Source organism: Syngnathus typhle, linkage group LG15 (assembly GCF_033458585.1).
Source record: "Syngnathus typhle isolate RoL2023-S1 ecotype Sweden linkage group LG15, RoL_Styp_1.0, whole genome shotgun sequence".
In the NCBI taxonomy this organism is placed as follows: domain Eukaryota; kingdom Metazoa; phylum Chordata; class Actinopteri; order Syngnathiformes; family Syngnathidae; genus Syngnathus; species Syngnathus typhle.
In genome coordinates this window covers 2,671,541-2,699,077 of record NC_083752.1, presented here as the reverse complement: position 1 = coordinate 2,699,077, position 27,537 = coordinate 2,671,541, and the positions used below count along the sequence as shown (strand labels likewise).

General features: G+C 49.1%; 1 protein-coding gene across 6 annotated transcripts; it reads right to left on the bottom strand.

The window, feature by feature from the left end:
• Positions 1-26,894, bottom strand: rapgef6 (Rap guanine nucleotide exchange factor (GEF) 6). 6 transcript variants are annotated; one of them, XR_009718161.1, is made up of 32 exons: positions 26,454-26,894; positions 22,106-22,176; positions 21,953-22,009; positions 21,742-21,825; positions 19,981-20,050; positions 18,376-18,519; positions 17,830-17,847; positions 11,792-11,923; positions 11,209-11,389; positions 10,977-11,113; positions 10,736-10,894; positions 10,297-10,449; positions 9,463-9,627; positions 8,865-8,972; positions 8,581-8,784; positions 8,354-8,462; positions 8,015-8,258; positions 7,147-7,304; positions 6,992-7,006; positions 6,201-6,441; positions 5,722-6,108; positions 5,439-5,650; positions 5,047-5,170; positions 4,485-4,508; positions 3,796-4,016; positions 3,534-3,707; positions 3,192-3,458; positions 2,864-3,110; positions 2,268-2,782; positions 1,689-1,991; positions 1,127-1,573; positions 1-1,041 (listed from the first exon to the last, which is right to left on the bottom strand). XR_009718161.1 is itself a non-coding variant. In XM_061299574.1 (31 exons), the coding sequence occupies exons 1-31, from the start codon at positions 26,526-26,528 to the stop codon at positions 1,551-1,553; spliced, it is 5,022 nt and encodes a 1,673-aa protein (XP_061155558.1). In that variant the 5' UTR covers positions 26,529-26,894; the 3' UTR covers positions 1-1,550. The 6 variants fall into 6 exon arrangements, 5 of the variants coding, with proteins under 5 accessions (XP_061155558.1, XP_061155560.1, XP_061155559.1 ...); XM_061299574.1 differs by having other exon boundaries at positions 1-1,573; XM_061299576.1 differs by lacking the exon at positions 4,485-4,508 and having other exon boundaries at positions 1-1,573.
• Between the last annotated feature and the right edge of the window lie 643 nt (positions 26,895-27,537).

Sequence of the window (27,537 nt, the reverse complement as noted above, 5' to 3'; positions counted from 1 at the left end):
TTTCCATTTTAGGATTTTATTCATTGTCCAAATTCTTATCAGTAGATTTTAAAGGAAATAAAATGTCCTCACTTCTTTGTTTTAAATCCTTTGTACACGTCCTCTTAAACAAAATAGAACAACTATGTACAATCCACCGGTAAAAAATACAATACATATACAAAGCGTACAATGCCGAAATGGAGTCGTCTTTGTAAAAGACATAAAAAACAGCAACGAGACGAGTGACACTTGTACACACGCACGCGCACACACACACACACACACGGGACGTTATTTGTGCAGCCAACACTTTTTTTTTTACAGCTTATTGTGCATCCTTGTCATTGTTTCTTATTCACATCGCTTATTGCATTGTAGTGGGGGGATAAAATGGAGGTTAAAAAATCATGAACTGACTTTATACAAAACCAATTCACACCTGAGGAGGGTTAATACTGTCACTTGGTTTAAAACGTAAGGAGTGGAGCCGTGCAAACAAAGATGAAAGAAGGTGCCCAGGATTGTGGGGACACCCACAGAGGTCAAAGAACATGCACAGGGGCCTGGAGTGCTAAAATAAGGATCCTGGGAGACCCACACAGGTGCCGAGGAAACTCAATGAAGCCTGAGATCCAGGAAACCAGGCAAAGGCTAAAGACTATCACTATATGTTGTGAGATAAATAAAGCAATAAAAAAATAATCCCTGACATACACACACACACACACACGCAAGCTCGAGCACACACATGGCAGTGTCCACACATCTACGAGAAGCCAGCAGAGAAAATAAAATTTGGGGGGTTTTGTAACAAAATATTCAAAAATATTCCACAATCCGTCATCTATACACCATCATTAATTTACGGCAAAATAAATGACCAAAAAAATTAAAAATATACATTTCCATTCATGTATTTATACATATGCAAAAGTTATCATCCAAAGTCTTCCGAACGATGCTAATGGAAGACCAATCCTTTTCTGTACGTTGAATACAGGGAGTCTTCTTGTTTGGATGCCATTTAGGGGGGGGACTTGCAATTTCATACAATCAACACTGTAAACAAAAAAAAAATGCCTTTACCCCTGTTTGCGCCTTTAAAATAAACATAAAATCATTGGGGTTTTTTGTTTGTTTTCACCTAGAAGGTCCGGGAGGTAGCACGCCATTTGGGTAGCTAGCGTCAGGAAGCGGCCATTTTGAGTGCTCCACATGAATGCCTTCGGTTGGCCATCTCGTCCCGAGGAAAACGTGGTGCAAAATCCAAAAAAAGTTAAAAGCATCTTTCTTTTTCTTGGTCTGAAAAACAGCTTCTTGTTTTCAAGTGAGACAGGCACAAGTTTCAGGGACTGAGACAAACACGTGGCAGAAGTCCCACACATGATCCTGGCATCCGTCAGTCAGCTATCTTGTCCCAAGAAAAAATGTGGCGCTAGTTCCGAGGTGCAAAATTAAAATGATTAAAATAAAGTCAGAAGTCTTTTTTTTTTTAAAAAAATCTCTTTTCAAGTGAAGCAGGCACGAGTTCCAGGTGATGGTCAAAAAGAAACCAGACAGCCACACGTCTACACGGCGGAAACTTGTTCATCTGCAAGAGGGCAAAGACAACAAAGACGAAGTCACATTTGATGTACTTTGACATAAGAAAAAAAAATCAGATTTAAAAGTGTGAGTGGCCTAGCAATCCAGTATCAATCACGTACCGTCTTCGCTGTCGTTCATGTCGCGCGTTCCCATGCGGCTGCCGGCAAGTCTGCGGGCCTCCGCCAGGCTCCCGACGGCTCCCGGACTCTGCAGGAGCTTGCTCCTTTGCATGGCCACGCTGTAGTCGGGCGGTTTGAGGTGGGGAGGCCTCGCTGGCGGCGGCCCCGCTGCCACCGTGGCGCCGCCGCTGCTGCTGCTGCTTACATCTTTGACCTCACCCAGAGCCAGACCCTGGTAGCCTGGAGGGGTGGGAGGGGGAGCTCGGTAACGCTCATCCTTGGTGGGGGAGGTGATGCAGTATACTGAATGGAGGTGATGGAAGAACAAACCAAAAAAACAACAGGGGAGGGAGTGAAGGGGGGGGGGCAACAGAAGGAAAACCATGGAGAAATTAAATGGTGGTAACGGCTGAGAAAACACCATGAAGCAAAACATGACGAGAAGCAGTGAGATGAAGAATGGCAGCTCACATGTAAGCATGACTACGAGTGCTACCCTGTTCAAATTAAGCACTGATGTTTAGTTAGCATCTATAGCTCCAACTACCAGTAAAGTTCCATTAGCATTAGCATCCTCACCGATGAGACCTTTGTCCGTGCTGGACGTCACCGTTTTGTAGGCAGCGTCTGCGCTCTGCACTGCCCCGTCGTTGGTCGGCGAGGCCGACGAGCCGGAGCCAGGCGGCGCCTGCTGCTGCTCGCCGGTGTTCCTCCGCTTTACGGTGCCGTACTTCCCCTCGTAGGTATCCGACAAAGAGCCGGACGACGCCCAACTCTGCCGCGACTGCTTGGCCAGCTCAGAGTCGCGCGCGGCGTCCGCCTCGGCGACGGCGGTGCCGGCCAAACGGTTAGCGAGCGCCAGGGGGTGGCCGTGGACGCCGTGGTCCCACGGGCGGCAGGAGGAAGTGGGCAAGCTCTGGAAGGAGTCGTGGGAGTTGGACGAGCATGACGTCCAGCTGCCACGCCCGCTGTCGGCCACAGAGTCCAGGGAGGTCAAATCGGGCGTCAGCTCCTCCGTGGAGAAAGACGACGTGAAGGTAGCGCCTCGTGCGGCATAGGCCCGAGATGACATGGCCGCCGTGGCAGAAGGAGAGCTGCGTCACGGGGAGGAGATAGATGGGAATTACTCCGGTGCTTGTTATAGGGAAAATATCGACCAGCCTAAGTGGACTAACCTGGTGCTGGGCTGGCTGTAGTCCACGTTTAAGTGCGTGGCCGCCGCGCTCTCGGGCGTCGGCACGCCGGCCGGCACGGCGGGGGCGGCGGATGCCACTGACGTCCTGGCGCCGATGCTGTTGCAGCGCTCCTCCAGACCGGGGGCTGGCACCGAGTCCACGGAGCAGATGCTGGAGCGAGACGAAATCTCGCTATGACTGGAGTCGGACAGATTGTCCGTCTTACCGGGAGGAAGCAGCGCGTATCCTGCACAGAGGAAACAAAGTTGAGTTTACACGCCAGCCGACCGACTCAATTTACGCCTTTGGGTTGGCGAGCTTGGCCTACCTATGCCGTAGCTGCGCAGGCTGACAGTGCTCGCTTTGGTGCTGGCCTCGCTGGTCAACGACGACGAGGAGCCAGACAGGTTCATCTGGCCCGAGCAAGTCTGGGTTTTGGCTGAGAGGCCTTTGCGCGGCGAGCCTTGCGGCGACACGGTTGGGCTGGAGTGCAGGGACGAGATGGTGGACACCGTGTCGTCCGAGGTCCTCTTGGAGGTCCACTCGTCTGCCGAGCTGGCGGGGGGCTTCTTCACCACCTGAGGGGAGCTGAAGTCTGGAACAAAGGAGACCGCCGGGCTCGAAATATTTGCAACCGTACTGTCGACGCTTAAGCCATCCAGGTACTTACTAGGCGGGCCCACGTCCTTGGCACTGCTCTTCTTGCGTAGCGGGTTGAGCGGCACCTGCACCTGAAGCACCTGCGACACCCGGTTCTGGCTTTTGCCCGAAGGCAGCGCTGACCGCAGCGACACGGGCGACATGTCCGACTTGGTGGACCGCCGGTCACTCAGGTTCTTTGAAACTAGAAAAAAAAAAAGACGCGTGTTGTAGTGTAAATGAAATGAACCAAATACCTTATGGGAAATATTTCGTGTGCGCACTGCACTCACTGGTGGTGTAGGCGGGCTCGCACTGCAACGACATGATCTGATGCTTGTCTTCGTCCGTTTCCACGGCCAGGTTCGACAGGTACTGCTTGACCTTGCGTGCCATCTGCGCGTCCTCGTACAGCTTCTTGGCGTTGAGCAAGGAGCTGCGGCGCACGCGCTTCTTGTGCCCGACGCCCTGCACGTCCAGCATGTTGGAGTTGGTGCTGCCCTGACTCAAGGACCTGCAGATGAGTTGACAAGCTTATGTTAAGTTCATACATAACACCAAAACCCATTCAAATAAAATCAACATTATTAAATAGTAAAAAAACAAAAAAAAGTTACAATACTCTTTAGATGAATCGGAATAACCGGAATATACAAATATATGTTGTGCAACTAATGCTGCATATAGCCCAGAGCTGCATAAGCTCAACAAAACGATCATTATCAAGATTAATATTGCAGTCCATGCAGCTAGCCGCGCTAGCCATGCTGTATATGGCAGGAGGGTTAGGGTGTTGGTGACCACTGCATATGGGGAATATTATGGGATGCAGAGTCCTTCCAACGGCTGTTAATGACGTACACGCAAGCACAGGCAAATGTACACGCAAGTCAGTTTTTGCATGCTGTTTTGTTGAGGTGGGATGCGACAAAATGGCTCCGGGAGTAGGGGGGGGGGGGGGGGGTGGGGGGGCAAAACTTACCCTAAACTCTTCCACCTCTTCTTCCTGTAAGCGAGAGGTGTGGAGATTGAAGCGTGATGAGAATAGTTGCTATTTTCTTTTTTTTTCTTTTTTTGGGAGGGGGTTTGGGTAATGAAATGGAGGTGATGAAAACAAATGGAAAAAATGTGGAGGGATGTAACCGCAGAAGAGGAGTGGGCAAACGTTTGTGCTCACGTTTGATTTTTATAAATGGACAGATGGGGCAGCTATAAAGTATGTCAAATATCGGAATGAATAACAATTCCATCTGTGGTCATGTAAATAAGTTGCCCACACCTGCCACATGCTGCATGGACAAAAGTATCGGGACAGCTTCTGAGAACGCGACAAGTGAAGACAAAGTGCAAGCCAAGCATCCCAATACTTGTGCCCACTCGATATTCCACTCTTGTAGTACACCGAGAGGGTCTGCGGGGGGCAGTGGCGCTCCTCCACTGCAGACCCCCTGCATGCTGACATTGTGTGACAGCGAGCGAGCGGTCGAATGCGGGACGATGATGATGATGATGATGATGATGGAAGGACTACAAAGATGGCTGACCGTTGTCTGAACATCAGAGCGGGGTCCATGTTGGCCGACGTCATCCGGACCACGTGTCGGATCTCCTTGGCGATCATCCGCAGCTTCTCGAAGTTCACCAGGCCGTCCACCGTCGAGTCGTTGCCTGGTGGGATGTTTCATGTATTTGTTGTTTATCACAGTATTGAAATATTGCTTCCTAATACAACTTCCTTCCAAAGCTGAAGTGAACCAGAGTTGGTTTTGGATCGACTCAGAGTCAAATGGAAAGCGATCAATAGAGGAAGCCTTTCGCAGAAGTAAAGCTGCTTGAGTGAGCACCAAATGACAAGTAAGAGGAAGTACGCCAGCCACAATGATACTTCAAACCGGGCAGCTACTTCTTGTTGGAGCAAGCAAGCACGCACGCGCACCTTCATGCAGGAACGTGAGGTCCTTCTTGACCACGGGGAAGAGCGGGATGACGGGCGGCTGCATGCTCTGGCTGCTCAGGATGTTGCGGTACTTGGCCATGTTGCGGGACGGGTCAAAGATGTCCTGAAGGTCCCCAAAGAGTTTGTCGTACTTGCTGGGCAGCTTTTCCCATGAGTTGCGCAGGCGGGCCACCGGGGCCAAGTTCAGACCACTGAAAGGGGAAGAAATTGACAATTGACGACCATTCAGGGTTGGTACCAATCTCCATGAACCCGTCCATACCTGATGATCGCAAACATGGAGTTGAAGTTCTTGCACTCTTGGCAGTGCAGGGCGATCTTGATAAAGTGCTTGATGGTTTTCATCCTCTTGAGCGCATTGGGCTCCTTGAGGATCTCGGTGGCCACCCAGAAGGTCTCCTGGTTGATGATGTCCTCGAAGGACTTCAGGTGGCCGGCGCCACCCGCCGCCGAGTCCAGCTTGAACAGGTCGTCCACGTACTCGGTGGACTCGATGTTCCTGAAGAGCTCAAAGTCCCGCATGGAGAGCTGGGCGGCTACCTCCATGGTGCTGAGCTGCAGCAGCGAAATGTGACTCTCACGCAGCAAGTCCTGGGCGTCCTCGTCGGAACACAGTGTCTCCGTCTCCATGTTGTTCTTCAGGTAGTACCTGCGTACGGGGAAAAGCGTTACTATTTATGCGACAACATTCCGACCAGTTTGAGAGGCTTCGAAAACCCGGCCCGCCTGGCGCCTTCTTACCTGCCGTTAAGCTGAATGCGGTCGGCCAGCTTGGAGAGCTGGTCAGGCAGGCGCCGCTGCTTGATGACACCTTCGGGGCTGACGGAGACCTCGCACAGCGAGTAGTTCTCGGCGGCCGGTGTTAGTCCAAACTCGTTGACGGCGTGCGCCACCACATCCTTGGCGGTGGTGTCCTTGCTGATGATGATGTAACAGCTCTGCTGGTCGGCCTTAAAAACCCGGATCACCTGGTCCGGGATGTCTGGAGAGGGTGTGAGAAGGACAATCATGTATGGCGTTGTTGTTATTTATTTCTATTTTGTTTTTAGCGTTTGAGCATGCGGTGCACTTTGACCCTTTGCTATTTTTGTTTCAAGCGGCCATTTTGTGCAAAGCTTGAAGTCGCCGCCGTTTCAGCCTGGCCATTTCCAGAGGCTTTTCACAGCTTAACTTGTTTTAGCTTTGGCAAACGCCAGTGACTTTGCCACAAAACGCTTTGCCAAAGTTCAGATGCTGAAAAACGTTTCTCCAAGTTACATGAAATTTGGTAAGCATGTCTGTCAAGAGTAGAGCATTTAGAAAAATTCAAAACTCAAGTTCAAAACCAACACAGCAAGTCTGTCATTTTGGTATAATGGCGCCATCGCAGACTCATTTAGCCATTCCTACGAGCAACTTTGTCCCACGGCTGGAAAATTCAGGTCACAGGTTGAGCAACCATCTTGCACACATCAAATAAAACAAACCTCAAGGACTGTTTGTCAGACGGAAGCGCATGCAGAACACAAACAAAGTCAAGCATCCATACTCACAGTACAGTCCCAGCGCTGGGCCGAGAGAAGGACGACAAGGAGAAGAGAACATGAGAGGAAAGAATGAAGGCCGTGAAAAGAACATAAGGTGGTGGAAAAACTTGGTGTTCTGGAATCCATTTGTGTGGACGGCGGGCAGGGTGGTGGTCACCTACCTGCCGGATTGGAGAAGTCCAGGACGCTGGTGGCGGGTTGGAGGAGGTCCGGGCTGCTGGACGAGAGGCTGCCAGGAATGGGCAGGATGGCCACGCTGTGCCGACATTGCTTGGTACCCACGATGCTGTCGTCCTGCGACTGACCCACGCCGCCATCGCTGAGGGGGATCGACAAGGTCAAAGGGCGCTATTAGTCCAAAATGTCTTTGCAGAAGCTTTCCATTGTAATGAATGGAAATGTTACATCACATGCAAATGTTCCATTCAAAGACATGACATAAGTGACAGCGGGAATCTCATGTACTCTGTATGCAAACTTGGGCCGGACTGGACTGGGAAAAACAACTCAAAATGTTTGATACTTAAAATGGCAGCTGGAAATTGACAAGTGTGATTTAAAAAAAAACAAAAAAAAACAACAACAGCATAGGGGTGCCTAGTTGACCCCTGTGAATTCCGCCTAGCAACAAGTGGACGGGAACAGGAATGGCTGTGTGTGCGTGCACTGAACAAGAGGTCTTACCCAAATAGGCCCCTGAAGCAGCAAAGCACCGGGAAAAAGAAACACAAAATTTAAATAAAATGGAAATTGAACAGAAAAGAGACAAGCAGTCCCACTAAAGAAAAAGCACAGCGAGAGCGACAATGTGCGTGTCCACTTTGTAGCATGTGTGAGCAAAGTAAGTATACGTGCTAAAAAGTGATGTTGCTCCTCCACAAGTGGTTTATTGAGGAAGTGTGACTCGCACGGCGACCGTTTGACCCCATTCAAAATAGAAAAGTCACGCTAAGTCAGCGCATTGTTCCTTGTTCCCATTAAGTGGACTTCTTTTCTCGTTAGCGGCCACGTTAGCATAGCGCGTTCTACCTGAAGGGCTTGGGCGGAAGGATGCTGAAGCGCGTCTTCTCCAACATCTTGCGGATCTTGTTGCGCCCGCCCGACACCGTGTTGGCCTTCATCTTGCGCGTGGCCTTGTGGTCGGTGGCGAACTCCATGTCGCCGGGCAGGTCCGGGATGGAGAAGCGGTTGCCCTTCTTCTCTTGGATCTTGGGAATGTGCGGCCCGCCGTTCTTCTTTTCGTGCACGATGCGGCTCAGGAGCTCTTTGAAGACTGCGACGACAATTAAAGGGCGACACAAAGTCAAAGCCGACATTTTGAGGGGTGACGTGAAAAGAAACGGATTGACGGCGAGATGGTTCACTCACCAAATATGTTGGTCTTGACTGTGAGGGACAGGTGCGTGTTGTTCCTCAGGATATCCACGGCTTTGGAGAAAGAGATGTTCTCAAAGTTCTGACCGTTGATCTCCATGATCTGAAATGGCACATTTTGGCTTGCTTTACTGAAGTCTGCCTAGCAACAACCGTTAAGTTACGTTAAGACAAGGCGCCTTTCTCTGCTATTTTTGGCAGTGCTAATTTTGCCACCTCACCTGGTCCCCACGTTTAAGTCCCGCCTCGGCCGCCTTGCTGCCGTCCTCCACCGCCTCAACGAAGATGCCGAAGCCGCGCTCGCTGCCGCCCTGGACGCTGAAGTAGAGCGAAGACTCGCGTGACGCCTTTTGCAGCGTGATCTGCCGCCACTTGGCCTTGGCGGTGCACGCAATGTTGAGCAGCCGCAGGTGGCCTTTCATTTTCTGAAGGGGGGGAAAAATAAATCAAACATTCAGACTTGTGTGAAGGCTTTGAGAGGCCACGGCGAGGTGCGAAGACTTACAGCGGCTTCCAGACGCTTCTCAAAGTCCTCCAGGAAGCGCGTCATGGCCATGTTGCCCTCAAAGTCGTTGAAGTGGTTGTTGACCCACAATAGGACGATACGTGTCACCTGTGACATCAAAGACAAGGCAGGGGTCGAAGTTGATTATTTGCAGCAATGTCCACACATCGTCAGCCAAAGCCCCTACGCCAAGCTCAAGGACCGCCGAGCCCGACGAGCGCACGTATCGATCGAAAGCACGTACATTTCAAATAAAGCGCATGGAGAGCATAAAAAAGACAGCGGCATAAAAAACGAGCACGGAAACAACATTGCGCTGATTGATGAATGTGTCAAGTCGCATGTATTATTCATACGGTGCACCTAAAAAAAAAAAAAAAAAAAAAAGAATCACTTTTTCAGCATTTTGTTTTGTTACAGGGTATGTACTTTTTATTTTACACTCAGTCATTTATTTCGGAATTCATTTAAAAAACAAAGCAGACAAATATTGTTTTCCGATGCACTGCGTCGGCTCAAACACACATTCCTTGGCATCGATCGACGACTTGACATTTCCACGGGTGCAACGCACAGACTACAAAGAAAGCACACCCACCGTGTCTCGGAGCGTGTCCATCCGGAACCAGTCCAGCAGCTTCATGCCCACCTCCATGGGGCTGGACACGAAAGTGCGGTAGGTAAGCAGGAAGTCCTCAATGTAGGTGGGGTCCACCACTGAAGGCTCCTCCACCAGGTGCATGATCAGACGCTCGGGGGTCCCCTGGAGGTGACGGGGAGCGCAGCAATTATGACAATTATGTACTCTTTTATTGTTCTTTTCAGAAATTGAGTGTGGCCTCTGAGAGAGGAAACAAGTTACACCTTGGACTAAAAGGAATCTTTTGGAAGGAAACGATTCTTTTGTGGCGAGGAAGCGAAAGTAGCAAAGCACATCCTCTCTTCTCTTTGCCCGACACAAAAAGAACAAAAGAAAGGAGGAGCAAGGGGAAGAAGAGAAAAAAGTCCGAAACACTGGCGAATCGACTGGTCAACACTGGATGTGTTTTTGGATCGTTGAGACCCATTACGCAATCAATGCCCGACTGTCTCTGGAGAGTCTGAGAAGAAAAAAAATAAAACCCAGCAAAAGCTCAAAAGGTACCTTGGCGGACAAGAGGAGTGCTAAACGGGCTAACGCTTCCTCTGAATTAGCAACAAAAAACGCTGAGGCAGCGTATTGATGTTTCAGCAAGTAGCTACTGATCGATCGCCGATAACCCGAGAGAGACCAATTAGCAACTTGGGGCTAGCATCCTTGGACTCTTCTGGTGTCCAAGTCCAAGGTTACAATCAGTGGCCAAACTTGATCTTTCAAGTCAACTCCCAAATGTTCTGCTAGCGTGAATGCTACAAGTTCCAAATCAAACATCACACTTGTTATTTTTCCAACCTTGATGACGATGTGTCCCTTGCGGGTGCCGCTCCGGTCCAGCTCGCGGTGCTCCTTCACCATGACAATCTCGCCCTCTTCCTCCACCTTGTGCGTGTTCTTCTCCACGTGGTTGAAGATGCGCCAGTAGTCCTCCTGAGCGATACACACCAACTGCGAGCGGGAGGTGCAAAATGTTTAGAAGTGTGAAGCATAGTGACCCATGCGGTATAGGAGTCACGGCAGTCTGATGACATGAGAAAAAGGCGAGCTTCCTGAAAAGCAACCTCGCCGACTTCCTGAAGGTCTGACGACAGGAAGTGACGCGAGAGAACGGCCGTCCAGTGGGTCGCACTTGGTGTGTGCATGTGTGAGATGTTAATGACGACCATTAAAGGCACATTTATCTTTAGGCGTGTTTGAATTTAAAAAAAAAAAATAATAATGAATTTGCTCTCACCTGGCAGTCGTCGCCTTTGGTGCGCACCTCGCCGTTCATGTACTGCTTTTCCAGCGAGGGCGAGATGCCGAAGCTGTTGCCCATGCACAGCGTCTCGGCCCGGCCCTCGGGACGACTGATCTCCACCGCCCCGTTCAGGATGACGTACCACTGGTCCAGCTTTTTTGGGGTGGAACACAAATGACATCAACACCATCCACATACCGCCCATTCGGTTTTGTCGGTCGATTGCGGTTCTGACCTCCTGCTTGTCGTGTAGAATGACTGTGCCCGCCTGCTCGACCACCTCGAACACCATCACGCCGCACAGCTCCCGACGCACCGACATGGTCATGTTGGCGAAGGCTGGCAGCTGGTGCATAAACTCCAGCAGTTGTTCTGGGGAAAGAGCATAAAATTCATTCGAATTGCAAAAAAAAAAGAATAATAATGTGAAACTGGAGTAGATGTGAATTTTCGCCGCAGCCACTGACCGATGTCATCGTCGTTGCGGTCGGCCGGGTCCTTCTCCAGACACTCGCGCACCAGGTCTCGGCCCAGCAGCGCGTCCGAGGCTCTGTCCAGGTCCTCGTCCTCCTCTTCCTCTTCCTCGCTGTCCACAGGAGCCTCGGGAAGGCCGGACAGGTCCACGTCGCCCAGTTCGCTCTCGGTGGCCTGTGAGGACAATCTCCATCTTGAATGCTTGCCACTGAATAGACATTTGCTGCTATTTTGTATCGAGAATATTGTAAGCGTTGTGGTTGGTTTCTGCCTAGCAACAAGACGGCCCCAAAACTTTGTTGGATTACATTTGGGAATAAAGATATACGACGTGAAGCTTCCAGAAGCGTGGATTTGTCTTAGCAAAAGGTCATGGTTATTTCCTGCGTTAGACCTTTGCGCCACCGCGGGAATTAGCGAGCGACAAGCCGCCGATGCCGCAGCATCGGCGCTAATTAGCTTGATGGGATGGGCGAGGCGAGGTAAACGAGGCCCGCAGTCAATCAATAAAAAGAATCAAAGATGCTACATTCGAGTCGTAAAGAACATTAACTCCACATCCTCGGACTTTCCCACCTGGTAGATGTCTGAGAGGCTGCTGCTTCCCGAGTCGCTGGCGATGCTGCAGCCCGAATGGCTGGCGGGCACGTGCATCACCTGCTGGTGGCCGTGCTCCGTCAACTGCATCTTATTGAGGTCGGCTGGAAGCTGCAACACACACAATGAGATGATGATCCGGTGTTGTAGGTTTTTCTTTTTCTTTCAACACACGAACACGTTTCCCCGTAAACAACGAACGAGGCATTCTGGTCTCAGCCCAGATCTGAACCGGTTCTGGACAGCTTTGGCTAAGTAAAAGAGAAACAAACAGTCCTGATTTGGGTTCGGGATAATTTTCAAAACATGTCCCGGGGGTGCCTTCCAACTAACTCCATTTCACACCCCTTACTCGATCCCGCCTTAATCCGCAAACACACTTTCCCCGTCCGTCCATCCCCCTGGGAGCCAGCCGGTGGGGGGCAGGGGTCTCTCCCATTCTACTCATGCATTAAGGATGAGAGTCAGGAGATGAAATATAAATGTGTCAGCTTCCTTCAGCTGTACAATTACATCAAGTCAACACGGAGGACGGACGGACGGCGTCGTGGAAAGCGTCACCGTCAAAGCCAGACAATTCTGTTGACGTCCACGGTCATAAAAGACGAATGTCGAGAAGGGATACGTTCCAGCTGCTGTTCCCATCCAGTTTACATTTCACGACGTTTCATTCACTCTCATGACATTTGCTCCAGTCCAGACTTGTAAGCAGTTTAAGGGATTTGTTACAGGTCTTGTTTCAGTATTCCCTAGAGTTGCAGCATGAGGTGCCAACGCAGCTGAGTCAATAACGGCGGAGTGACAGACAGACAGACAGACAGACGCTCGGGTCACTGGTGGGCCACTTGCCGTGATCTCCCTCGGCCCGTAGGTGTCAGCACAAGGCCAGACAATATCTTTAGAGGAGCTACAAATCAATGAATCCAAATTGTGTCTATTTGACTATTTCTCGCGTGTCTTGCATCGCTCCGTCGCCTTGTCCGTCTCCGGTGGTCAGTCATTTGTCGGGCATTTCCTCCTCTTCCTGGCATTTTCATTCCTCCCCTCCCGAGAACTTGAATTATGGATGAAGTCTGTGGCCGCTGTGCAATTTTGCAACAGACGGCAAGGGGGGGGGGGCATTGCAAAAGCGCAGAAAGACTGCAAACGGCGCCCGAGCGCGTGTGTGCGAGGCTTGATGATGTTCGGCGCGGGGTTGAGGGATGATCGGGAATGGCGCGGCGTGTATTAATCCGTGAAAGAGGACGCGGATTGAAGAGGAGCGGCATGAAGGGAAGCTAAAAACATCCCAAAGAATCCAATTTCCGACCGCAGTCCAGAGATACTTCAAGGCGGCGTGGGAGGAGATGACGTTTTGCACGGCAAGGCATGCAATGCATCCGTTGGAACGCACTGTTTTGATAAGCAGACAAATTAAGGAGGACGAAGGGTTCTAGTTCAAGCTCAAATTGATCCATCCAAACATCATCGACCCGTGCCATCTCGTATTCGTCAAACCATCCAGTCAAGACTCTCTTGTTGAATCAATAGCAAGGAGATAATGGAAGCAGGTGAAAATGTTTGGGGGTAGGAGGCGGTGAGTGTCATCATCAAGTGTCAAGGTCAGAGTGGGGACCATTTTGAGTGGGTTAAGGTCATGTCCAAAAGTCATAGGGGGGGGGGGGGGGGGGGGGCTACAATCGAGGACCTTTTTACACAGTTAGTCGACTTGCATGACTTGTTATGGCCTCGTCGGAGGTCTGTTTGCAATGTAATACTGAGCTTAATCAGTTCGGAGTTATAATTGATGACTAGTCCAAGGCGATGTGGACACTGCCTGGCGTAACGTGACCCGTATTGATCGCTTTCGCGGCAACTTCCTGCGCATTTGAGCTGCCAGACGTCCCCCGCGGCAATTCTTAAAAGCCTTCACTCGACCGCCCGCCCGCTTGAGCCAGGGCGGTGGTGGCATCCCTCTCGTAATGGTCTGAACCGACCCCCCCTCCCCCAAGCTTATATTTCACGTTAGCTGGGGTCACGTCAGTCTATCAATCAGGATGTCGGCTAGCCGGAGGCCGACTCGAGGCCATGACATCATCTGGCAAAGATCGCCCTCTAGTGACATGCCCCTCACCCCCCCCCCCCCCCCCTCTAAACAAAATATATGGTTCCATTTTCAGGCCGCTCTGAGGATGATAGGTTCACTTAGCATGAAAACAAACGACCGACCGAGCACAACATATGGCTCTATTTACGAGATCCGTGATGTCATCAACTCATTCGGGCATGCCTTTAAAGGAGGAATAGAAAGTGATTCCTCCTTTGATCAGTAGTTGTGTCCGGAGATGTTGTGTCGCGGTAGTCCGTCTGTCCATCACGCCAACGTGCCTGCCCTGGCACAGAATCCATCAACCTGTCCAAGTCTGGCTCATTAGCAGCCGGCAAAGCCTCTTTGCTATTCATCACAGCTTGGACTCAACAGCCACCCGACGCCAAGTTGAACTTAGCCACGGGAAAATTTGGTACGCAGGTCTATCACGCACATAAAAGCCTCAGAACCATGCCTGGGAAACACAGGAAGTCCATCATTTCATTACCAAGCAACCAAACATCTCTGCAGAACATTTTAGAGGCGGAGCTTGAGGATAACACATCGACTGAACAAGGAAATGCCTGTAAAGGTCAGAGCATGACCAATCATGGAGGCCGTGATGCAGGATTCAAATTGTGCTCAGGTTGCAAGGATTCGTTATCATCGAGGATGGTGTGTGTGATATACAAAGCACAGAGAAATAGGTGATAACTGGTGCAGAGGAAGAGTGACACGCGAGAGACAGGTAGCACCTGAGAAGTGAAGATAACACCTGAAGAGGTGATATGCTCATTTATGGATGTGAACTAACATCGCACAAGATCTCAGCAAAGCACATTTGCCTACCGAAAACTTCTTAACAGTCTTCAACATGGACACCCAGATGCCACAAGATGGCGTGAAAGCACTACTTTTCTCTAAATGAAACTCCTCAACTCGCAGTCTTCAACTTGGACACCAAGATGCCACAAGATGGCGTGAAACCACTACTTTTCTCTAAATGAAACTCCTCAACTCACTTAATCGTGGCTTCTTGGCACCGTGATTCTATAAAAGTAAAAAAAAAAAAAAATTTTTGAAAATGAGCACAAAAAGAGCAAATCAATGTATAGGTGAATTTGCAAATAAAGATTTGCGAATATGAGGAGTGGGGCACTATATTTTAACAACACAGAAAAAGGGAAGACACACACACACAGAGTCAACGAGCATTACGACATGGCTTACTTTGGAGGACCACGGCTGCAAGCAGTTGGCATAGCAACGGACCAGGAAAGCCATCTCTTTGACTAAGAGTCGGGAGGAGGAGGGAAGTTCCCCCTCGTCCAAAGACGATGGGAAAAAAAAAAGCAGAAAAGAAGAAACACCCTTCCTGCTCCCCCCCCCCAAAAAAAACAAAAAAAAAAAACACCAAATGGAATTGTAAGATGGTAGAAATCCTCAGAAGATGGTTTAGAAATTCAGATGGAAAAAAGCACGCAAGTAATCCCAGTTTAGAAGAGAGTTTCTACCCAATGTGGCATCCAAGTTTTGAAAATGTAGCCAGAAGGGACTCCCCCCTCGAGTCATTCGGATCCGAGTGCCCGTTCCTCGCCTTCACGCTCACGTTGCAACTCTGCGAGCCTGCCGGCGAGTCTCCATGGCCCAATGCTGGGCTACGCTAAGTCCCCAGCTCCTTTCATGCTGGCATTTCTTGACTTTTTTTTCTTTTTTTTTGGAGGGGCGAGGGGGGGCTTTGAGATGCAAGCCGAGCCAGGTTAGGATGCTGTGCTGCCGTGTGCCGGGCTCGGTAATGACCTAGCGGTGGAGGAAGGGAGGAAGGGAGGGAGGTACGGAAGGAGGAGAGGGAATCCAGCTGAAAAAGAATGACATCACCTGGATAGCAAGCGAGCGAGGGATGGAGAGAGAGAGAAGGGGCGGTAGCGGGAGCTGCATTAGACGGATTGGCTGGCCAGCAAAAGAAAAGGGAGCATCTTTATTGATCGGGAACATAAAGCTATTGAGTCCATTGAGGCAACCCCCCCAAGCCCACAAAAGCCACTCCCACTTTTATGCATAAATTACAAAGGAGGGGGGGGGGGCTATCCATTCTGCCAACATCCCCCTTTGCTGCCTTCTTGCTCGCATAGAGGCAGGCACAAAAAAAGGATGCAGTTGGAATTGCCCCCCCCCCCCCCCCCCCATTTATAAGCCACTTGCAAAACATGGTCTGCTTTTTAGCATTTCGATGCAAGCGGCTAACGTTAGTGCAGTCGAGTGCGGCTATTTTATGAGAGAGAGGAAATGGGCAACGGGTTTCGTGGTCACATTGTGTTTAGCATTAGCAACGGTCCAAATGTAAACACGCAGCAGTCAGTTGGCCAACGTTGGCTTGTGTGATGACATTTTGACAAAATGGGCTTAGTAGCGTATGCAGAAAGGTTTGGAATATTACCATGATACATACACCCCTCTTTTCTTTTTTTTTTATTCATCCAGCATCTGTGCATCTCAATTTGCGCTCCCTGCGCCCCTCCCCAGCGCCAGCTAGGGTATGACATCATCTTTTGAGCAGGCAGCCAATGGGAGGCAAGCACATGGAGGCCTGCCTTCGGAGGAGCCGGTGTACACAAGAGAGGCCGAGCAGAGGTGGGATGGAAATAGATGGGGGGGGGGGGGGGGTGGATAGAGATACAGAGAGGAAAAAAAATAGACAAGATATAAAAAGGCAGGGATTCTTATTCAAATGTGCCACTCAAAATAGGCAAACATTTACATGAGCTAATCGGATTATAAAACACTGACTGGATTAAGTGGTGGAGGCGAGGGGGGATGGAGTGTCTTAACCCAAAATTAATTGAACTAACCTAAGAGTTTGCAAAAGGCTCCGTTGTCATAACATGCAGAAAGAGTTGCAGGAAGTGTTTCCTGTGTGACGTGCATCCTGTTGCGAGGTGAGCGGAGCGGAGCCGAGCGCCCTCAAAACATGTCACGTTTTCTTCCTCTGTCCTATTTTTTTTTTTTTTTATTCTCTTATTTTGAATTGCTGGCATCGAAAGAGTTACAGAAGAGATAGCATGCACCATTTTAAGTTTTTGACTGAGTCAGTGGGGGGATTTTTGGCCTTTAAATCAAAAATATGTCAATTCGGCAGGGGTAAGTCACACATTTTCCCCTCAGGTGTCAATCGAGGGGATTTTATGAAAGCACATCAGAAACAGGCAGAAGGGGGAAAAAAGAAATTGTAGCGTGCGTAGCACAGGGCAGGAATTCCTGCCGTTTAAAGCAGGCCCTTCCCTTCCTGCACTCTGCGACAAAAACATTGAAATATTTGCCTGGCTCACAATGACCATTAAAGCAGGTGAACATTTCAAACGTGAAGATTAGCCACCGGAGGGAGGAAGAAGAAGAAGAAAAGGAGGAGGAGGGAAGATGGAGAGGGAGTTCATCAAGGTTGTCATCTGATTGCTTGCTGATGTCATGGCTAAAATTAGCAACCCGGCGTACTGTACTACAAAGGAAAGACGGGAGGGATGAAACCAATGCGGCTGGGAAAACATTTGCCGTTTGTCGACTTTCAAGTGGACACTCTTGGCTGGAAAGCGGTCCGTTGAGTGCAGCGCAAACAGCGCGGCTAATGGATGACTCACGTTGTTATGTCTCAAGAACAACATCCGGTGTCTTTTCTTTGGCCGCCACGCCGTGCACAACGCATTCATGCTACAGCACATGGGCAGTCCGTACATGGCCGCCATTGCAAGGTCCAGCTAGCAGAAGCGCCCAATGGACAAATCACAAAGTCACAAATGGGGACCTCTTGAAAGACTTCTGTTTGTTCGAAAGATACCCCCCCCCCCCCCACACACACACACACACTCCCCCAAACCGCCACCCACAGTGGTTTCCTAACAAACAGGTGCAAACACACACACAATATTTATGACAAAAAAATAGCTCATGGCCCTACCTGGTTGTTGACATAATCCTGCAGGGGGAACAAAAAGAAACAAAATGTAAGTCACAAATCATCATGTCATGATTTTTTGATGTCTTAGCAGCATTTTGATTATCTTTCGTTTTAAAATATGAGTTAATCACTCATTTGGCAAATCCAAGGCAAACAAGCAGGATAAGTTCAGACTCAAACCCGGAACCTCAAACGGCGAGGCAGACGAGCCAACCGCTTAGACTGCCCAACTACTGTTTGCTCAAACTAATTCCGACAATCCAGCTAAGTTGGTGAAACGGCTCGTATGTTGCAGTTTTGTAAACTCCCCTGTGTAAGTCACACGTGGGTGCGCGTGTGGTGAGCGGCGATTAGGCGACCCGCTAACTGACACCAAGCGCCGATGCTATCAGAGGGAGGGGAAGTTGTACACGCCTGGCGTGGAAAACCCAACAGTGTCATCTTTTTGCCATCAATCTCGTAATAAACGTAAGGATGATTTTAGAATTAACACGGTTTGCTTGATTAAAAAAAAAAAAAAAAAGATCTTAAGGAGCGATAGCCTACCTTGTACGCGGCGGCGGGTTCTTGGCCGTCCGTGATCAGCTCCCGCTCGCCCTTGGGGTTGATCCTGCGGAATCGGCGGCGGGAGCGCCGCTGCGAGCCGTCCCGCTGCAGTAGCCCCTCGTCCCCCTCGCCGCCGTTGTCCACCTGCAAGACACAGCGGGCACCCTTCTCAGATGGCAAAAGCGACTGACCCGCCGTGGCTTCAGGACGGCTACGCCGGATAGCTTTGCGCTTCTCCGCGCAATTCCCAGTCGAGGGATCAGAGTTCTGTTTGCTGACTTTGACTTTTGCCGACTCGTACTCCACATTGTGGTCCTCATCCTCAGGATTTGCCTGCGCTTGGGCGGGCTCCTGGTTGAAGATCCAGTTCTTCCAAAGGACTGAAAGCCGGTTCCAGCGCAGCCCACTCATCCGGACCGCAGACAGTCCCAAATAATCAATGAATCCAAAACGCTCAGGGGGAAAAAAGGTCGACTTTACATCCGAGTTGCGTCCGCTCGACACGCTGCCGAGCCTACGAGTGGCTCTAACACTTGAGGCCCAGGCCCGCTTCCTCCAGGAAACCACGCAAACATCCTTCTCACGAGGCGTAGCGGCGGCGACAAGAAGAAAAAGAAAAAAAACTCAACCGAAACAGCAGATTCCGGCGATACGCCGAAAACTTCCCAGGAAAGTTTTTGTGTCGCTCAATCGTGTCATTGTGTCACCACGCGGAAAGAATTTCAACGACGAAGCGCTTTAACATTGTTTTGCCTCCTAGTTCAGGGAGAAATCTCTTATTTATTTATTGTTTATTAGCTTCTGGGGTATCATTTGCTCATTTTCTATTTTATTTGAAGTGACTTTTCAATTTTATAAATTTTACCATTACTTTTTTATTCATTGCAATTTTATCGGGTTTCATTTAGTACATTTCGCTACAAAGGCATTACGAGAGAGCCCGTCTACGAAGATTCAACATTTAAGAAGCACTAATGGCTTCGCTCGGCTATAAAACTAACATGCGCAAAAAAAAAAAAAAGAAAGGTCCAGTGTGTCATTTTAACAAGCCTCACGGGACATGCTGGAGAATACGCGCGACAACACACACTCGCACACAATACACACGCTCTTGTTAAATGTGACCGGGCGAAAATCGTTCTCTTTCGCCGCACAGGATAGAAGAACGCATCATGTGACCATCGGCACAGCTGCAACGTGACCACACTTCCTGTTTCTTCACTGAAATACGTGCGTGCGTGTGTTACATTAGCCGTCAAAACGATGCTAGAAAACCCAACAACAGAAAATGGCTGCTACACAGCTAAATTCTGCTACAAAATTGTGCAACAGGGACACGACAAACTAGTCACAACTTTCTTCAATCCCCCCAAAATCGATTTTTCTTCTACAAATGTTTCCATTCTCCATCAGATTTGATCTTTCTTTCTGACAGGGCTTGGAATGTTGTTTCAGGGTTGTCCTTTTTAAACAAGGACGTGAACAAAGGTAGATCTGAGATCAGCATCTCCAGGAGGAATTTCGGTAAGGTTAGACACGTCAGGAATGCAGACCAAAGACAAAGAAAGACAGAGCGAGTCAAAGAGTTCGTGCCTCTCGTCTTACCACAATCATTTCTGACGGCTCCAACGTGATGCATTCACAGCCTCGCCGGCCCCCCAGCTGCTTGCCGAAACTAAAAATGACACACACACACACACAAGCATGAGAAGGGAGAAGGAAATTGATTCGATTCTAGCCGGGTCATTTTATTCGAGTGCTCAAGCGCTTGTCCAATTTCACCGATAAGGCCGAATATGTTCAAATGATGGCATCCCTCATTGGCTAAGCTAATTCTAAACACGTTTTCCCGCCGCCGCCTTTGGTGAGCATGAATGGCGACTCATTGCATTGTTTGAGGAAGTGTGCGGGCGGCTGCTTTTAATTACGGACGCGTGCAGACTCCGTCACATTACGACCCGACAAGCGTGTGGTCTCGTCTCTTTAAATAGCCGCACATTCCGTCGCCTCTGCAGCTACCGAAAAACTAGACCTCCATGCGAGTGAACCTCAATGTGGACCACCGCCAACCTTTTCTTTCATCCAACTACACAGCCAATATTGCCCTCCGTTGCGATTCGCCCGCGTAGACGAAAGGCGCCAAAAGCGCCAGATTTCAGCAGGTGACGATTTTCTACACCGCCAGCCATCTTTCAGCCTGATTTGAAGAAACAAGTGTGTGGCGGGTAAGAGGACGGCTGGGGAAGAGGGAAGACGGGAGTCTGACAGGTCCACTGACAGCTGCGGTGCCACGGGGCAATAAACCGTGACAGGCGGCGAGGAAACAAATGCCCCCCCCCCCCCCCGACACCCGTCCGTGTGTAGAGAGCAACCATGTCGAAGAAAAAGACAACTATTGAAGATGTGTAGTAGTTTAAATGTGAGATAAAAAATGTTTTTTAAGGCCACGCTCTGGACTTTTTATCAAATGTCAAAAGAGGAGGAATAAGCCAGAAGAGGGCATTTTCTGCTTGCATGTGAGGTCAATAGCGCAATCCAAAGGGAGCCACCATTTCCATGGTTACCAGCACCAAGCAAAAAATGCAACAGAAACAAAAGAGGGACAAGCAGGACACACTTTAGGAGTCAATTTGCAAAACAACAATGCAACGTTCCCTTTCTGTTTTGGGACCATTCACCAACCAGCCGTGTTTGAATGGGAGAACATTCCCACATTTGGGATTGTCATTTGAGTCGTCCACCCCAGAAAATCAATCAAGAACAAGCCGGGCGGGGGAAGGAGAAAGCGGCCGGTCACGTAAAAGACAAAAGTTTGAAGATCACTAACCGAGAATTTTACTGGTCCGCGTGTCGGGATTCCATGAACGCAAATCCAGCATGTTATCCACAAAGGCGGGGGAAAAAAAGGGGATCCAAAGTTACGCCGCAAAAGTTTTGGGGGGAGAGCGGTGCGTGTGTGTGTGTGTTGCCTCCCACTCGATGCTGCCTTGTCTGTCGGCTGCCTTTGTGTGTATGTGTGTGTGTGTTGCTCATTTCCTGCCTGATGTGCTGGCAGGCTCCAGGCGGGCAAGCTGCACAGGAACACATGGCTGGCCACTGTTCCACCCAGGTCTACACATTCCACACGCGCACACACACACACTGCACTCTGACCTGCTCTCACACCCCCTGCTGTGACCACTAACCAACACACACCCTGCGGTCATTTTGCCCGTCTGACAACCTCCCCCACACTACTATGACTAACCGTGTGCGTAAACACACAGTGTATGCAGAGGCCAACAACATATCCGTGGCCTTTTAATTTGTTCTATTTATGATGCATTTAGAATATTTAAGAGAGTCCGTGTGTGTGTGTTGACGTACCAGCACCTGGCCAGAAACATGTCCTCTTTGACGAAAACCGATCCAGACAGCAGGACGTACCAGCAGCTGGCGATGCTGTCGGGACTGCCAAAGAAGAAGAAGACTTTTGCTCATCTTCAAACAATGAACCCACATGACCCTTCAAACTCAATTTGGAACCCCAGCACTCATTTGAAGCCTTAAATTGAAAAAGTGTCGCGAGTGGACTCACTAGAAGAGGATGTGGTTGGCCTCGTGTCTCTCGTAGCGAGCTGAGGTGCACATGGATCTGAGGGAAGGCGGGGAGAAAACAAAACGTCAATCGGATTCAACTGAAGAGCAGACCAGGCCATTTTAGCATTGTGTGTTGTGTTAGCGCGCGGACCTGAGCTGATGCTCCCTGAGGTGAGAGAGGACATCCATGTGGTAGAGGTGGCAGTAGATGGTGTGCAGGTCCTAAAAGAAAGAAAAATAGAAACGAGCAGGATAAATGAATCCATTTCATGATTTCCAAAACGAGGAATTTGTAGCTGCTCGTTAGTAGTCGGTGTCAAGCGGGAAGCAGCTTCAATGTGTCCAAAATAGCACCACTTGAAGAGGTTGCTATTTGTGGATCAAACACTTGTGAGGTCTTCACTTTGTGTCAGTGCTGCTTGAGTGTGATCAGCATCGTTGCGGTGATGCTGCCCCCTGCTGGCAAACACAAAGATGACACGTACAAGCCACCCAGAAGAAGCTGAAAGCAGCTTGTCCAATTAAACCACGTTGACCTTTTCCCCGAGGTGGAATCCAATCTTTATTTTGGCCCACACTAAATGCTACGCTAGCAGGGGAAGTTTAATATGCGTCATTGGCGCTGACACAAAAAGCCACTTGTCGCCATGGACGCCCACTCCGCGCATTTCTCGTGTTCCACGTTGAGAGGACCTTCTATTCCCGTGCAGGATTTTAAGTCATAAAAGCACAACGGTATTTTAGATAACAGCTTTACGAATATAGGACACTTTGAAGGTTGGACTTGCAACTAAGGATGTCTCAATCACATTTTTTCTTCTTCTCTTCAATACCCCAACGAAGACAAAAGGAGAGCGTGTCCAAACACTTTGAGGAAAATTAACATTTCAGGAGCTTTGTTGGAAACTGAGGAATATTCCAGCATTGTGCTAACACAGAGGCTATTGTGGACATAAGACACAACGAGGCCCCTTGAAAATGGCTGCACAAACATCTCAGCTGCATAGCTGACCCTCAACATTTACATAAACCTCCAACTCCTGCGGGCCCTGGGTCAACGTCGCACTTGTCCGAGGACAAACGAGTTGTGTTTCCACGGCTCTGTTTGGCAAGTGGACGTCAAAATAAAGCGCTCATCACCATGCGGGTCCTTCCCGATGATGCAACTTGCACGTGGATCTTCTATGAAGCTCTCTCTGATATCCTTCAAGTTGTAATCACAGGCAGCATCAATGTGAAGTTACAAGAGCACTTGTAGCACTTAGCGCTAAAGCCCCTCTCTGGGCCGTACAAAGGCGCTATTCTTAGCAACAAAGCTCACACACAGACCCAAACATCGCTCGCCAGCCGCCCGGCGAGGCGGCCTAATTGAAGACACATGAGCCCGATCGGCCGGTAAATCGCTTTCAAAAAAAAAAGTGGCACAAAAGCAGACGCGTGGAAAGAAATACGGGAAATGGGTACAATTTCCATCCCCTGGCTAGCTCGACATCATCAAGACAAAGTGTGAAAAAGTCACCTGGAAAAGGTTTTGCATCCGGGGAAGGGCCGGTCGGCAGGGCGACCGGGCCGGGCCTGGAAAGCGACCGCGTCACCCGCCAAACCGCGCAAAATACACACGCCGCACGCACTCCAGTGGAAACTATGACCATCCGTGTAATTTTAGATGTCTTTTCTGCTGGAATGAATGAAGTGGCAGGAAGATGTTTCACGGCTGCGCGCGATCTGATGAGACCCAAGCCAGAGGATGCCAATGGAAGGGCTTTTAGCGGAAAGAAAGAAAAAAATATCTGGGCTCTTCATTCTGTTAACAACCACTTAGCTCGTGCTGTGACAACATAGCAATTTAAAATTAATGTTTGCTTTCTATTTCCACCGCAGCCCGTTGAAGCAGCCAAATACTTGGGTTCTTCTATGTCGAAAGTTCGAACAAATGTTTTTGTTTTTTGTTACTGCAGTGAATCCTTTGTTCTTTTGGACAAATTTAATGTCAACCTTTCACCAGCACGTCTGTGAAACCACCACTGAGTCAGGACATTTCACTTCCTGTTTGCCATACAAATTTAAAACAAAAACAGCTTTTTATACCGCCCCTTAACGCCCGTGACAGGAAGCTTTTTATTTTTGTCTTTTGCTTTCATTGTTCGGGAGGAAACGTTCCGGGAATGCAGCTGTCACATTCCTGGCCTTCCCGAGAAGATGGCTGGCGCATTCCTTTCAAACCTGTCAGGTAGCACCCAGGAGCCCTCAAAAAAAAAAAAAAAAACACTCATGAGGCTTCTTTATCAGCAGACTCTGACTGACCATGAAAAATATTCAATGAAAACTTTTGTATGACAAGACAAGCGAGTGAGTCGTTCTATGGTGGAGGAAATTGCGTAAAACGTGGGTTGGTGCACAACGTCATCCTCTGGTGACGCAACCCCCATGAATCGCTATCTCGAGAAGCCTTGAGGGAGATATTTCATCTCGCCAAGCACAGGTGCACAATAGCGCCCGAGTCCCGCGTGACAACACGCCGCAATAATCTAGGACGAGTCTGACGAGCAAAGTGACACTGTGATTGCCGGGAGGCACTCGGAGAATGTTTGCGACCTTGAAGCAACGCGAGCAAACCGAAAAGAAGGTCACGGCGGCTCAGCTGACTTGCGCATGCGACAACAATGCAGCTCTGCTTTGGCTTTTGGCTATGATGTAGTCTGGCAGCACAGAAATATAGCGTACTAGAGGCTTAAAAGAATAAAACATAAGTCTATGTGGAAAATTGACTTAAGCCCCGCCCCTTGACTCCGATAGCCCGACTAATACTATGCTAGGTGAGTCCACCTGTAGCCTCCATGTGCATTCCTCGGCAAGAGCCGTGTGCCTGTTTGTGCCTGCTCTGCGGCATGGAATGTAGTGACTTTTTTTTCTTGCAACACACATACTATGTGTTGTTTGCACACGCATGGGCCAGTTATGTATGACGCGTGCTCGCGACAGCACGGCGGCCCGAGAACGGGTGCCCACAGGAAGCGGCGGCGTGTTTACTTTCAAACAATAGCCCTCTGGCACGGCATGGAGCGCAACCTTCCTGTCCATTCAAAACAGGTTGGCTTGTCGGAAAAGCTGCTGGAATGCTTACCGGGCGGGGGGGAATCAAAAAAACAAAAACATGTCAACAACATGAGCTAACCGCAGAGATATGTGTTGCTCTTCAACTTTGAATTGGCAGAAATGTGGCTCATCCACATACTGGTTCGGTCATATCAAATAATCCTGGCTGCTCAAGAGATGATGAGAAACACGGTTTGAGTGATCACAGCTCATTTAAATGTCTTCCTTTTAATATCAAGAAAAAGAATCCTCAAAATTAGAAGACTTTGGGTGGTAGGTGAGGTTCACCCCGAGCTGGTTCGCCAGGCGCATATAGACAAACGACCAGGCACGGGGAGAACATGCAAACTCCACAGCCCGGAATCGAACAGACAACCTACGTGAGGTGGACGGGCTAACCTGTTGACTGGATGGATGAATTCAAAGTGATGTGGAGTGGACTAGAAATGTACAAATCGGGTTCTATGATCCTGGCTCACAGATGGCAAGATGCTTGAGGTTTGTTTTACTTTTAATCACACGTCTTGCTTTGATTCGTTTTTCGTGGTGGACGGGACGAGAAGGCCCGAATCGTCTCTTTTGACCCTGAGCTCGCTCGCTTGTTATGGTTTGTTCACGTGCGTACAAAAGTGCTCTATGGACGGCGTGAAAGAGGCTTTCTGGTCGGCGCGCGCCCGCCCGCCCGCAAACAAACAGGGGATCAAGAGGCGTCAAAAGAGGCCCTTTATGAAAAGATGGAGGTGCTTGCTCCACTACTTCTGCGGTTGCACAAAAGTGAAAGCACCACAGATCGCACTTGTTGTCATTGAATCCACAATGCCATTTACTTGACAGTCTTGACTTGCCTTGCAATCAAAAGCAATCGGATTTTGCTTGGAGAGAAAAATACACAATGCAAGTTGGACAATTTGGACTGATCAAGAAATTATTTGCACTTCACCTCAAGCTACTGTAGATATATTAACCAGTAGTCTGTCATACTGTTGTTTTCTTTCTTCCAAAAACCATGCATTGAACTTTGTCTCACATTATTACTTTCAATTTTGCCTTAAGGGGGAATATGACGTCATAGCTAACCGCAAAGAACTGGCGGATAAAAGAGTTTATTGTATGTTTACAGTCAAGTGTGGCCTTCAGGGACACTCCGAAATCTTAGTACAACTAAGAGTCCGTTGTGTCTACTTTGAATGCTTGACAACGTACAAAATGTGACATCTCCAGTTTGACTTAGCGCGGCTACCATCACAAACTCATTTAGTAGCATAAGCCTTTTAACTCCACTTAAATCGCGATTATATGGCACGTATTGCAATTTAATGAGATAATACGTAACTTGTGAGCTAACAGAGAGAAAGGGGGGGGGGGGGGATTTGCTAATTTACAGAAGCGATGGCTTCACGTACCTCTGCCGTCCGCAAGGCGGGCGGCTTCCCCAGCGCCAGCTTGAAAGCACTTTCCATAACTCCGGTCATTTTCATAACGTCGAATTCCAACAAGGAGGGACTTTCCTTCCTCTTTTGTCGACTTTTAAACTTCGGGTGCTGTCACATCCCACGCGGTGGAGCTCGCCCTCGCACAGGCGGTAGACTTTTTCAGCGACCGCCGCTCCAACCGGGCAGCGAAAACACAGCAAAAAAAAACCTCAAAATTCGTCAGTAAAGCACGTCGTAATCCGGTGAAACGTGTCACAAAGTTGTATCCGGGTCGTCATGGGTTCCGTATGTCCATTTCGACAGCTGCCGCCGCCGCGAGTTCCATCCGAACAGTAGAGATTTTGCTTCACTCCTCCCGGGGAAAGGAACGAATGTGGCGAATTGACGACATACATCTGTTTGCCAGTTAAGTGGCGCTGCATTCAAGTACACCGGGGCGGGCAGGAAACTGGGTGACGACACACGGCGGCTTGGTCGTAAAACTGATATGACTTATAAGACAATCAATTCTCACGGATATAAGTGGGTTAATCAAAAGATACTATCCTGTTTTTAACTATTTAACCCACAATCTGACCGCATTCTACTTGTAAAGTCAACTGCCCAGCACTTTTACGTTGTTCATGAAGGCATCACTGACTGCTGACACTTTCAGAAGCTGTGAAAAGTGTAGTGAAACCTGCCTACCTAAATAAAAGTCAAGATGTTCTTAAATAGGAGGATTTTATGTTTGCAATTTTATCAATTATTCACAGCATCGTATTATGTAATCGTGTCATGACAAGCAACGGAGCGTGATTTTGAGTCACTTGGACACTCCCTTTCTGCGCTCGCTTTATTGCATAACTGGGGCAAGCGCGATCGTTTTGCTCCACTTTTTCTCCCGTTGTGGGGTGGAAAGTGTGGGGCGGCATCCAATGTTGGCTTAAGCTTTACGTGGTGTAAATAATCAAACCGCCACCGACTGAAATGGTACAGTAATTATTTAATAATTAAATATAATTCATAATTAAATTGACCACTAAACTAGTTAAAAATGTTGTCAATTTGTATT

What these genes read in the sequence shown, in the direction of transcription:
- rapgef6 (XM_061299574.1), bottom strand. Translation starts at nt 26,528, where the DNA reads ATGAAAATGACCGGAGTTATGGAAAGTGCTTTCAAGCTGGCGCTGGGG. An exon ending in TTCTACACGACAAGCAGGAG is followed by an intron (nt 10,895 to 10,976) that starts GTCAGAACCGCA and finishes ACCCCAAAAAAG; the next exon opens with CTGGACCAGTGGTACGTCAT. An exon ending in AGGGACACATCGTCATCAAG is followed by an intron (nt 9,628 to 10,296) that starts GTTGGAAAAATA and finishes CGTCACCTCCAG; the next exon opens with GGGACCCCCGAGCGTCTGAT.